The 13,449-nt window shown below is 41.4% G+C and overlaps 1 protein-coding gene across 2 annotated transcripts in view; it reads left to right on the plus strand.

Moving 5' to 3' along the window:
• Positions 1–11,248, plus strand: part of etnppl (ethanolamine-phosphate phospho-lyase) — a 34,749-nt gene extending 23,501 nt beyond the window's left edge. The window contains exons 10-13 of one of the 2 annotated variants that reach the window (XM_078401397.1): positions 3,123–3,212; positions 4,049–4,179; positions 5,875–5,969; positions 7,522–7,638. In XM_078401397.1, coding sequence (XP_078257523.1) covers positions 3,123–3,212; positions 4,049–4,179; positions 5,875–5,969; positions 7,522–7,530 — 325 coding nt within the window. In that variant the 3' untranslated portion in view covers positions 7,531–7,638. Of the gene's footprint in view, positions 1–3,122; positions 3,213–4,048; positions 4,180–5,874; positions 5,970–7,507 lie in introns of both variants that reach the window. The other variant, XM_078401389.1, reaches the window with a different exon arrangement.
• Positions 11,249–13,449: the final 2,201 nt, after the last annotated feature.

A 13,449-nucleotide genomic window follows, 5' to 3' on the forward strand; every position in this document is an offset into this window, starting at 1 on the left:
CTATCTTAGTATCATCTGCATATTTACTAATCCAATTTGCCACACCATCATCCAGATCATTAATGTAAATGACAAACAACAGTGGACCCAACACAGATCCTTGGGGCACTCCACTAGACACTGGCCTCCAACCTGACATACAATTGTCAACCGTTACCCTCTGGTATCTCCCATTCAGCCATTGTTGAATCCATCTTGCAACCTCACTATTAATACCCAACGATTTAACCTTCTTAATCAACCTTCCATGTGGAACCTTGTCAAATGCCTTACTGAAGTCCATATAGACAACATCCACAGCCTTGCCCTTATCAATTTCCCTGGTAACCTCTTCAAACAATTCAAGAAGATTAGTCAAACATGACCTTCCAGGCACAAATCCATGTTGACTGTTTCTAATCAGGCCTTGATTATCCAAATAATTATATATATTGTCCCTAAGTATCTTTTCCATTAATTTTCCCACCACAGACGTCAAACTAATAGGTCTATAATTGCTAGGTTTACTTTTAGAACCTTTTTTAAACAACGGCACAACATGCGCAATGCGCCAATCTTCCGGCACCATCCCTGTTTCTAATGACGTTTGAAATATTTCCGTCATAGCCCCTGCTATTTCTGCACTAACTTCCCTCAATGTCCTAGGGAATATCCTATCAGGACCTGGAGACTTATCCACTTTTATATTCTTCAAAAGTGTCCGTACCTCCTCTTCTTTAATCCTCCTAATTTCCATCACTACTCTACTTGTTTCGCTTACCTCACATAATTCAATATCCTTCTCCTCGGTAAATACCGAAGAAAAGAAATTGTTTAATATCTCCCCCATTTCTTCCGGCTCAGCACATAGCTGTCCACTCTGACTCTCTAATGGACCAATTTTATCCCTCACTATCCTTTTGCTATTGACATATCTGTAGAACCCCTTGGGGTTTACTTTTACATTACTTGCCAAAGCAGCCTCATATCTTTTTTTCGCTTTTCTAATTTCCTATCATTTATTTATTTGCCTCTGTACTCCACAATTTGACATTTGTAAAAAATCACGTGGTTAAAGTCAACATTGTCAGATTTTAATAAAGGCCATTTTTATACATTTTGGCTTCACCATGCAGAAATTACAGCAGCATTTATACATTGTCCCCCTCATTTCAGGGCACCATAATGTTTGGTACCCAGCAATGTCATGTAAATGTAAGTAGTGATGTTTAGTATTTTGTTGCATATCCTTTGCATGCAATGACTGCTTGAAGTCTGCGATTCATTGACAAATCCACACCTGACTCCTGAAGAGTGTTTCTGATCTGTCGGACAGATATTTGGGGATTTTTCTGTATTTTAGAGAATTTTTCTGTCATCAGGTGTGGAGGTCTTCCTTGGCCTGCCAGTCCCTTTGCGATTAGTAAGCTCACCAGTTCTCTCTTTCTTCTTAAAAATGTTCCAAACAGTTAATTTTGGTAAGCCTAAGGTTTGGCTGATGTTTCTTGTTTCTCAGTGTCATAATGGCTTTTTTGACCTTCATTGACACAACTTTGGTCCTCATGTTGATAAACATCAATAAAAGTTTCTAAAGGGGATGGAAAGACTGGAGGAAAGACTATGTGCTGAGAGCTCTCTTATACCTGCATTAAGGAAGCAATTAAACACACCTGAACAATTACAAATGCCTGTGAAGCCATTGTCACAAAAATGATGGTGCCCTAAAATGGGGGGACTATGTATAAACACAGCTGTAATTTCCACAAGGTGAAACCAAAATGTATAAAAATGGCCTATAATAAAATCTGACAATGTGCACTTTAACCACACGTGTTTTTTTCTATTACAAATGTCAAATTGTGGAGTATAGAGGCAAATAAATAAATGATGGGTCCCAAATATTATGGAAGGCACGGTAGATAGCAGCCAATCACAACTTAGTAGAGGGTATTTAGCCTAGTTCTATTGGCAAGCTTCTGACTTGTGCTCCCCCAAGATTCTGATGTTAAAGAAGTGCAGTGACAAAACTGCCATTAAATTCTGCTTTTGTTGTTGTAGATGGTACTGGATGTCTATTATCACAATGGATACCAGAATCATCCAAATCCAAATCCAAAATCCAAAATAGCTTTATTTGTCATTCGTTCAGAACGAGATTACTTAGCCAGCAGTACAAAAACACAAGACACAACCCCAACACAAACATCCATCACAGTGACTCCAAACACCCCCTCACTGTGATGGAGGCCAAAAACTTCCCCTCTCTCTTCCCCCATGCCCCTCCCACGTACAGACAACTCGACCCCTACTGAGGCGACCGACCCGCACAGCCCCCGCAAGGAGATGGAAAGTCCACACGGCCGCGCCGCACCGGGCGATGGAAAGTCCACGCGGCCGCGCCACGCTGGAAAGTCCCGCGGCCGAGCCGCGCCGGGCACTGTTCAGTCCCCATTGTGCAGTGTAATTTGTGGCTTTTTGTCTAGATTATTGAAGCTGCTGAATACCCCAAAGCAAATGTCCTGGGATTGTGTTGATGAGCGTCCACCAGTAACTAGAAACCTGCTGACCTCGGCTTTGTTTACCATCCCTGTTTCAAGGTGGATAAACTGCAATGCCGATAGCCTGTACACCAGTTCTATCCTATATACTAGGGGCAATTAACAGAGGGCCAATTAATCTATAAATCTGCACCTTCAAATGTCTTTCGAATGTGGGAGGAAACAGGAGCATCTGGAGGAAACCCATGCGTTTACAGGGAGAAGGTGCAATCTCCATACAACTTGGCACCGAATCAGGATCAAACCCAGGTCTCTGGTGCTGTCAGGCTGCAACTCTACCGTTGCGACACTTTTATAGTTGTTTTTAATAATTTTTTAATACTTTTATAGTTGGAAACTGATTTTTACACAGCTTATACTTTGGTACATAATTCTGTAAACAATCGCACGTCTTGGCGTAAGTGCAAAGTTCACTATTTTCTGGTTGGTATTAAAACTGAGTGGTGAATGACCACCTCAGTACCACTTGGAAGGCATATTAAATATATCGATGGATCTTGGCAGTGAATGTCTGATAGATCTGCCGTCATACAGCTGGTTAAATGTTCTACTTCTCTGTTAAGCTTATTATCCTTCTCCCTCCAGAGGTGTGGGCTTGTTTATTGGAGTTGACCTGGTTAAAGACCATAGGAAGCGAACACCAGCCAAGGCAGAAGCACAGCACATAGTCTACAGGTAACAAGACACAGTTCTTTGTACTGTTAACTGCAAATTGAAGACCCAGAAACAAGTGTTGATGCCTGGAGGGATTCCAGGAAAGTACCATGCTCAAAAGGCACAGTCAGCAGAGTTTAATTGATCTTTCAGATGTTGTCAGCATTGGATGACAATTGTAATATATATTTTCCATGCAGTGTGTTGTCAGATGTTTTGAAAAACTCAATTGTTGGCATGGGACAAGATGAAAAACACAATTTATTTGTGACGTTGGTGGGAAGCTCGTCCTGATTTATGTAGAAATGAGACTTCAAAAAAAGACAGTTCCGGAGTAACTCAGCAGGTCAGGCAGCAACTCTGGAGAACATGGATAGGTGACGTCTTGGGTCGGGACCCTTCTTCAGTCTGAACTGAGGAAGGGTCCTGACTGAAAGGTCACCTATCCATAATCACCAGAGATGCTGCCTGACCCGCTGGGTTACTCCAGCATTTTGTGTCTCTTCCTGATGCATGCCAAAACCAAATTTGACTCCGAATCTCCACTTAAACGATGCAGCCAAACAGCAGAGCTAAATGGGAGCCCCTCCAAAACCTTCAGTGGGGAGGGGATTCTGCCTGTGATGAGACAATTTAGCTAGAGATGGATCTCAAGCAGGCCACTGATAGACGGGGTTCCTGTTTTGAGTTGGGTGCATTCAGCCTGCACGCCTCGGGCAAGAAAGCTAGCTTGGTGGAAACAAAGAAGCTGGATTTAGCCGGGAGCAAGTCTGTAACAGCTGGTAATGAGAGTACAAAATTAGTGTCTCTTCCTGTCCAACACTGCAAACTGACTTGTTTTATATTTACCACCACAGGCTGAAGGAGCATAATATAATATTGAGTGCTGATGGGCCACATCGGAATGTTCTGAAGTTCAAGCCACCAATGTGTTTCACTATGGAGGATGCCAAGTCTGCAGTAGAGAAAATAGATGAAATTCTTTCAGGTACACAATCCTATCAGAATCTGTACACCTCTACAGTTAAACGAATCTGGTGTACGGTGGTGGGGGTGGAGGGAGCGGAGGGGAGGTGGGTGCTGCCACTGACACCTGCACTCTCTAATGGAATCCAACCTGATGGAGCTTTCACCATGATCATGGGCAAAGTGTTTTGGAAACTGCTCCATCTGCTTGGCTCATTCTAATTTATTTTTTTTGGAGTTGCATTTTCTTTGAGGTTAAATCACAGCTGCCAGTTTCTACATTCAGTCACATAAACTCTGACTGTCATCCAGCTACAGGGTATAAGATTAGTGCAGGTGCCCCAGTATGCTTCACATGCCTGCACAGCCACCCCAGACCTACTGTGTAGAAAGGAACTGCAGATTCTGGTTTATACCAAGATGGACACAAAGTGCTGGAGTAACTCAGTGGGTCAGGCAGCATGGCTGGACAAAAAGGATGGGTGCTGTTTTGGTCCAACCTCCAGTTCCCTCCCCTCTACTTTCAGTCTGAAGAAGAGTTCCGACCCAAAATGTCACCCATCCATTTTCTCCAGAGATGCTGCCATTGGGTTACTGCATCGGGTAATCCATTGGGTTACTGCAGCACTTTGTGTCTACCCCAAACATAAGGCAGGAGTGCATGGCAGGCTTTTCCCTTTTTATTTGTGGTGTCTGTCGTCAACAAAATCTCACAAACTACTTTTTTATTGCAAGACTGAAGAAGGGTCTCAACCTGAAACGGCACCCATTACTTCTCTCCAGAGATGCTGCCTGTCCCGCCGAGTTACTCCAGCTTTTTGTGTCTAATGTTTAAACCGGCATCTGCAGTTCCTTCTTACACATGGCCTCAACACCACTTTCCTGCTCACTCCCTATTTTAGTTTAGTTTAGAAATAAAGTGCGGAAACAGGCCCTACAGCCCACTGAGTCCGCGCCGACATGCGATCCTCGCACATTAACACTCTTTACATGCACTAGGGACAATTTACATTTATATCAAGCCAATTAACCTACAAACCTGTACTATCTTTACCAATCTGCCAATCACCCATCCTCATCTGTATCCACTTACCAGGCTTTGTCCAACCCCTACCTCTCTTTTCTAACTTTCTCCACCCCCCCCCCCCCAACTCCATCAGTCTGAAGTAGAGTCCCAATCCGAAATAATGGCTGTCCATTTCCCTCCACAGAAGTTGCCTGACCCGCTGAGTTCCTCCAAAGCTTAGTGTTTTTTCCTTTGCTCGATTCCAGCATCCGCAGTCTCCTGTGTTTCCAAGATTGGTTACCATGCCAGACTTAGAACTGCTGCTTCTTGCGTCAGAAAAAGTTCAAATAAACAGGATAGATTGAATAAACAATAGGGATTGAATTCTATCCAGTTAAATCCAAACGTTATCAGCGCAAGATGAAAAAGCTTGTTACATTCACTACCAAGGTAGTCGAGGCAATGATCTATGCTAAAGGATACAATGCAAGGCTCTGACGGGTATTGGTACATGCCCAGCATAACTGGGAAAATATCCTATGATCAGAGAAAGAAAGTTCTCCAATTATTTCCTCCCAAGAGATGCATGGAATGCACCTTGCCAGGATGTCTTGATGAACCAGCTAGTCTTCTCCTGTGCTCCCCCCCCCCCCCCCCAACCTCACCCATGTTTGTAAATTAGATGACCTTGTCTTCTCTTTGTGGTTACAGATCTTGAGAAAAAGACCAGCACAAGAGTTCAAAATGGGAAGTCATATCCGGTGGATAATAGAGTCTCCGTATCACTCAGGGGCAGCAAGAGAAAGGTAAGTGCAGTACAAGGTCATTTGGAAAACCTTCTCGGGTATTGGTTCAAAGTGAATTTAAATTCTTATATAACTGTTTTGGATATGGTTGGACATGGCCAGAAGGTCCAAATCAATCACTTTCAATCTTGTTGTAGACATTAGATAAAAAGATGTTTAGAATGCCATGTTATCTCCTCGCAGATAAAGGTTGCATCCTGGGTTATCTCGGTTACAGATATTCCACAATTTATCTTATTTTCTCATCCACTCCCTACACACACGGAGCAATTTTACATTGGTCTGGACACAGTTAAGGGAATAAATTGCACTCGAGCTAGGAAAAGAGGCTGTAACTGGGGACCCCATTACCACCCTCTCCTCCACGCAGTCCACCCTCCCTCAAAATGAACCCACATATCACATACCTGCGTGCTGGCTCACTTCCTTGTTTGTAATGATGCTGTGATACCTTACTCTTATGACTCGCTTAGAAACATAGAAAAATGGGTGAGTAGGCCATTCATCCCTTCGAGCCAGCACTGCCATTCAATATGATAGACAATAGATGCAGGAATAGGCCATTCAGCCCTTCGAGCCAGCACTGCCATTCAATGCAATCATGGCTGATCACTCTCAATCAGTACCCCGTTCCTGCCTTCTCCCCATACCCCCTCACTCCGCTATCCTTAAGAGCTCTATCCAGCTCTCTCTTGAAAGCATCCAACGACCTGGCCTCCACTGCCTTCTGAGGCAGAGAATTCCACACCTTCACCACTCTCTGACTGAAAAAGTTCTTCCTCATCTCCGTTCTAAATGGCCTACCCCTTATTCTTAAACTGTGGCCCCTTGTTCTGGACTCCCCCAACATTGGGAACATGTTTCCTGCCTCTAATGTGTCTAATCCCCTAATTATCTTATATGTTTCAATAAGATCCCCCCTCATCCTTCTAAATTCCAGTGTATACAAGCCTAATTGCTCCAGCCTTTCAACATACGACAGTCCCGCCATTCCGGGAATTAACCTAGTGAACCTACGCTGCACGCCCTCAATAGCAAGAATATCCTTCCTCAAATTTGGAGACCAAAACTGCACACAGTACTCCAGGTGCGGTCTCACCAGGGCCCGGTACAACTGTAGAAGGACCTCTTTGCTCCAATACTCAACTGATCATCCAAAATCAGTACCACGTTCCTGCATTACCCCTATCCCTTGATTCCGTCAGCTCTAGGAGCTATATCTAACTCTCTCTTGAAAACATCTAGTGAATTGGCCTCTACTGCCTTCTGTGGCAGAGAATTCCACAGATTCACAACTCTCTGGGTGAAAAAGTTTTTCCTCATCTCCGTCCTAAATGGCCTACCCCTAATTCAATGCTGAGTGCACTGTGTGATTTCTCACTCGCCTGCACAACCTTTCTCCCTTCTGATGGGACATTTGGGGTTTAGTTCCTCTCCAGTGTTATTCTTGTATATCTTCTCGTGCCCCCAAGTAAGCTGTGGAGAAATAAAAATGTGGTGTATCAATCATTGCTTGCCGGCTCGTGTTTTAACAACAGATTGCTCCTGCCAGCGTTCCTGAGGTAAGCAGCAGATACAGAAGTGAGCTGGAGGGAACAGAGACCTCATCGAGTGAAGAGAGTCCAGATGGAGCAAGTGACCATTTTAAGAGATCTGCTTGCAGGCAAGAACCGAGTTCCTGTCAGGACGCTGTGTCACGCAAAGGATTAGGAAGCAATCTGCTCGCCTCTCGATCTTAATGAGCCCCCACCACCACTTTTTGTCACAATCAAGTTGCACATTAAATTTTTGCACAATTCAGTCATGTTTAGACTGAATCTCTAATCTCCCGGGTTTTAACAAAAGGTTTTATTTTATTTAATCTGTATATTGCCTATTATCTCCTCAAAATCCCCTTAATGGCTGTTCCCATTAGTCAGCTTCACATGGTATTCTAGCCTTCTGCCACTGTCAATGCCACTGGAGGGATATGGATCATGTGCAGGCAGATGAGATTAACTTTATCTTGGTATGATGTTCAACACAGACATTGTGACTTGAAGGGCCTTTTCCTGTGCTGTACTGTTCTATGTTCCATAAACCTCACATGGCCTCCTCTGCACCAAGGCCCATCCAGTCTTTCTTCACAGCTGAAACGTTCCTTCCCAGGGGACATCCTAGTGGATTTCATCTGCACCCTCTCTTACTGACTTGGTCAGAGCCCTAAGCAGTAGGTAGACCTGGGCTCTCTTCCTCTGCAGATTTAAGATCAAAGTAGGTTCTATTTGTATTTCCAAGAGCACCTTTTCTGAAATTGCCACACTGGCTGGAAAATTCTTTAACATGTTGGTTGGAATGGGCAAGTTGGGCCGAAGGGCCTGTTTCCACGCTGTATAACTATGACTTTATTGCTGATATTCCACCAGCAGTTGTTAAAATAAGTTACGTGCCACTCACGCAAGTTCATGTAACCCCTCAATTCCTTTTATTGACTTAACATCTTTGTCATTTGTGGAATTTGGATGAGAAAGGTTTTTAAGAACCTACATGAATAGTTGACAATATCCAATATGCACATTAACTATAAACATGAATGTTTATGCATGTTCACTGAGGCTCTATTGCACACAGCTTCATGACATACTAATCTCAAAAACGTCTGATAATGTTGCAGTAATGCTATTGGATTACTGGCTCACTGTCATGTCTGTTAATCAAGTACATGACATTGTTGGTTTGGGATGTGCCAGTCACTGACAAGATCAATATTTATTTTCCATCTAATAGGCCGTCGACTGACTGGCCTGCTCTAGAGTTTAAGGCAAAGTGGATATGAAAAGAAGGTTCCCTTTCCCAAAGGACACGAGTGATTTAGAACATTTTTAACAACAGTCCAGTATTTGCATTGTCACCATCCATGATATTGGCACTTATTAGTCGAGATCTATTTGATAATTTGAATTTTCTGGCTGCCATGTTTGGATTTGAAATCATTGGTTCAGATCTCTAGATGACTGATCCAATAAAGTGGCCACTCTGCTACACAGTGTAAAGACATTTTGCATTCAAATGGAAATGTTAAATTATAAAACCTATTATCTGATTTCAAATTATTCAGGGCCCAAATTACACAGGTTGTTTATTAATAACTTTGACTTTTCCTGCTTTTTAATTTAGAAATGAATCCTTTGTCAATAAAGCTTCAGATTGCCACAGAACCTCCATTTGGATTTTCTATTGTTGGTTTTAAAGATAATCCAGATTATTCTGATTCCTAGACTTGAGTCAAGTTTCTTGACACCTTTATGAATTTGCCTTTGATTCCAAGTTAAGAAGTACTTGTAAAGTTTTTTAAACTAAATAATAGATTTTGATTTTTAAAGATTGCGTGTGCTTTCTAAATGTTCAAATTTTTACAGAAACTATAGCTCAAGTGTTGGGGAAAATTAACCAACTCTTGTGTCAAATTAGAGATCTTTTCTTTGTCTAAAATAAAATTTCTATTCTCCATGACACAAGCAAATAAGATGCCCAGGAAAAAGTCATGGAACAACGGAACTCATTTACCCCAAAACAAGCTAATATTCATATTTCTCATTTTGTCCTGGCTGTAAACATTTGTTAACACAGAAAAAATGTCATCTTCCAAACACAATAGATAGATAGATAGATAGATAGCTTTATTTGTCATCCAATATTGGACGAAATTCGGTCACCCACAGTCCAACAATAAAAGCATTAAATATGCATTCAAATTACACAACCCCAAAACCCCCAAAACACAGTCCAACAATAAAAGCATTAAATAGGCATTAAAATTACCCAACCCCAAAAACACACAAAAAAAGAAACATCCATCAAAGAAACATCCATCACAGTGAGTCTCCTCCAGTCCTCTCTCTCCTCACTGTGATGGAAGGCCACAATGTCTTTCCCTTCTCCCGCTGTCCTCTCCCGCAGTCAGGCTGTTGTGGTTGCAGGCCGCACCGGACGGTCCACAGCAGGCCAAGCCCAAGGCGCGTCGCGTCGCAGCAGCTCCCGCAGCCTCCGAAATGTCAGATCCCCTATTAATTTATATAACAGAAAAGTGTGTTTCCTGTTTAGTTAATTCTAAAACAGTCTGCAAAGATTGTGGGCTTGTGATTGCAGTGGTTGAGTATATTCTGCTATTAATTGATTTAAAGATTTAGTTCACAAATATGATTATCATTTTCCTATCTTAAAGCGTCATATTTACCTAGTATCTCTGAATGTTAATGCTTGTGTCATTTATTGACCAGAAAGTACACAAACTCTATTGATAAAGTAACCTTTGAACTATGGAGCAAGAACACACATTTATAAAGAAAATGTGTAATAATTGGAGCTACAATTATGCTGTTTTTAACAAATCACGCCTGTTCATAAGAAAATTTGAGGGAATTGCACAGAATGGCCAGAAGCAAAATGTTGCACAAAGTCGTTCCAGGGATGCTGTCCCAGGGGTTATGATGCTGCTAAAGTTATCAATGCACTCTCTCTATTCCACCTGCTGCCATTTCATTTCCTGGGCATGGCAAAGTAAACCAAAAAGCCACAACAAATTCGGAAAATAAAATGTTTAAAATTCCTTTGAAACCACTCAATTAAAATGCATTCCAGGAGATCACATCAACCACATGATACATTATCTGCTGTATTTTGTGCACAGAGATAATGGTCATGTCCAGCTGTTCAAGATGTTGCAATGAATTTACTCTTGCCACATGAACTGCAAACATTGACTACTATAACAAAAATCCCTCGCGTCAACTAATCCTGTTCAGTGTGTTTAAATACTTTATCCTAATCAATCTAGTTCAAATCATCTGTAAACAGAGGTAACAGTGTAGTTTCTAGAATAAAATGACACTTTTCCATAGTAAAAGAATGCATCTTTCTGAGTGCAACTTGGTAACTAAATGATTTTAAACAAAGGGGAATTCCACTCACCTGCTTTGGAATCTTTTCTTGGGCCTCTGCGTTAATTAACTTTCACATAAGTGACTACTTCAGTGGGCTGGAATACAGTATGTATGCTTATTGATTTACAATATTAATGTTTAATATCACTACTACCTCGTCTAAATTTAAATAATAGGAGCTTTGGGAAAGCAGTAACATTGTCTTTTTCTGTGAAATTATAAATGATTGTTTTAATTTTCTTTGATACGGTGCTATAATGTTGTTATAACTTCCCTAGGATTGTTTCTCCTCACTTTGTGATGGCAATAGCATGAAACTAATATGTACAAATGAAATAAAATATTTGATTCCTTTGACTTGCATCTACCTAAAAAATATGTGTTGAACATAGTTCTCCTCTCACTAATGTCTTCAGAAACAAAACTAGCAATTAGTTAAGCTGTTTTGTTGTGGAAATGACATGGATTTAATATTTTCAACACGTGTCTTTGGTCCTTTGAATGTGGTCAACACTTAAAAGCTGGATGCGTTATGAATTAGACAGAAGTGGATTTAAAAGTTCCCAAGCTTATTCCAGTAAAGGCCTTTACATTTGACTGAGGAGAAGCATTTGGCTGCATTTGCAGAATTTGAACTTGGGCTTCAAGATAAAAGAACAGGGCATTTTATGATCGTTAACAGCCTTGGGTTGGTTATCATACTGTAACCATAAAAATGCAATGAACTAATTCTAACTGGGATGGAGTTAGTAAATAATTCATCATCTGAAGAGATAAGACTTTGAAGAAACATTCAGTCAAAATGCAAGCCAATTGTTGTTAGAAAGGAGAATTTAGTTAGAAATAAATCATCACACGTTCTGGAATTGAAGTAACAGACCATTTGTATCCCTCGCACAATATTTGTTTCCTTTGTAGTTGGAATATAGAACAGTTTGATTGAACCACTGTTGACAATTTCTGACTCCAGGCTCCAGATGGCACCCATAAATTTAAAAAAAGCCAAATTCTTCACATACACATCATGATTAAACAAAACAAAAAAAAGGTTAGAAACACTCAGCAGGTAAAGCAACTTCAGGAAATATGGAAGTTACTAAAGGGCCTGTCCCACTTTAGGCGATTTTAAGGCGACCACCGGCGACTAGGCTGTTGCCGACAGTTCGCTGGGTGTCGCGGGCATGATCATGAGGAGTCTTCCAAGAATCGTAGTGGATCTCAACGCGTCGCTGAGAAATCATCCGGAGTGAAATTTCTCAGCGACAGCTGGCTTATTGCCAGGTATCGTTGCTTATTGCGGGCGCTGTCGCCTGCTGTCTCCAGATTTGCTAGGTTCTCTTAGATGCATTTAGAAGCACATAATATTAAAATAAGTAAAGTCATTTCAAAATACCATAATGCTTGTGTTTAACCAATTTATTTACCGTCAGGACATTTGACAGGTAGATTAGAGGCGACAGTTTGATGATCAGGTAAGCGTGAGAATTTCGCGATGTTTATGGCCATCAGCCATTACATTTAAAGTGGGCTCCCAACCCAGATATGCAACCCAGAAACCAGATATGCATCTCCTGTACATTTTCAAAGAATGCCCACACACTTTTCACACAAATCCACTTAAACACTTTTAATACAGTTATTAGTAAACTGGAAGTAAATCCAGTTTATGCCTTGTTACAGTGATGCTTGGTTTTTAAGTAACCCATACAAGATGTTATAGTTCAAAACTCTCAAGTACTTACCGACTTGTCAGTGATTTCAGTGAAAATTAGGACGCCGGAGAAGCATTGACAGCGTGGGAATTTTGTGATGTTTCTGAAGACGCTGTAATCTCGACCTGACTCGGCATTGTCGTGGTCATTGTCGTCGGGTAAAAGAAAATTTCGTCGATCTGCTACGACTTTGGCAGTCACCTTAAAATCGCCTAAAGTGGGACAGGCCCTTAAAGTTCTGATGGAGAGCCACCATTCAATGCATACACTAGTCTGTTCTCCCACAGATGCTGATTGAAAAACAGTATCTCTCCCAACATTTTCTCTTCTTGTCTTACAGAGAATAGTAGAGAACATGATTGTGCTGCCATGTTTAGTGACCTATGAACTTGGTCCCAAGATCCCTCTATACATCAACATTGTTCAGGGTCTTGCCATTAACTGTATGCTCTCTCCTTGCATTCAATCTTCCAAAGTGCAACACGTCACAATTGCTCAGTTTAAATTCCATCTGCCATTTTTTCACCCATCTCTGCAATTGATCTATATCCCATTGTATCTTCTGGCAGCCTTCCTTGCTTTCTAAACTCCTCCATTTTTTGGTGTTGTCAGCAAACATACTCACCTACACATTTACACGTAGGTCATTTATATATATCACAAACTGCAGAGGTCACTGCACAGATCCCTGAGGAACTCCACTTGTCACAGACCTCCAGCCAGAATATCTACCTTCCACCACAACCCTGTCTTCCATGAATAAACCAGTTATGAATCCATAGGACCAAGTCTTCATGAATCCGTATATCTTCTGGATCAGCCTACCATGATGGACCTTATCAAAAC

The sequence above is a fragment of the Rhinoraja longicauda genome, chromosome 1 (genome assembly GCF_053455715.1).
Source record: "Rhinoraja longicauda isolate Sanriku21f chromosome 1, sRhiLon1.1, whole genome shotgun sequence".
Taxonomy (NCBI): Eukaryota; Metazoa; Chordata; class Chondrichthyes; order Rajiformes; family Arhynchobatidae; genus Rhinoraja; species Rhinoraja longicauda.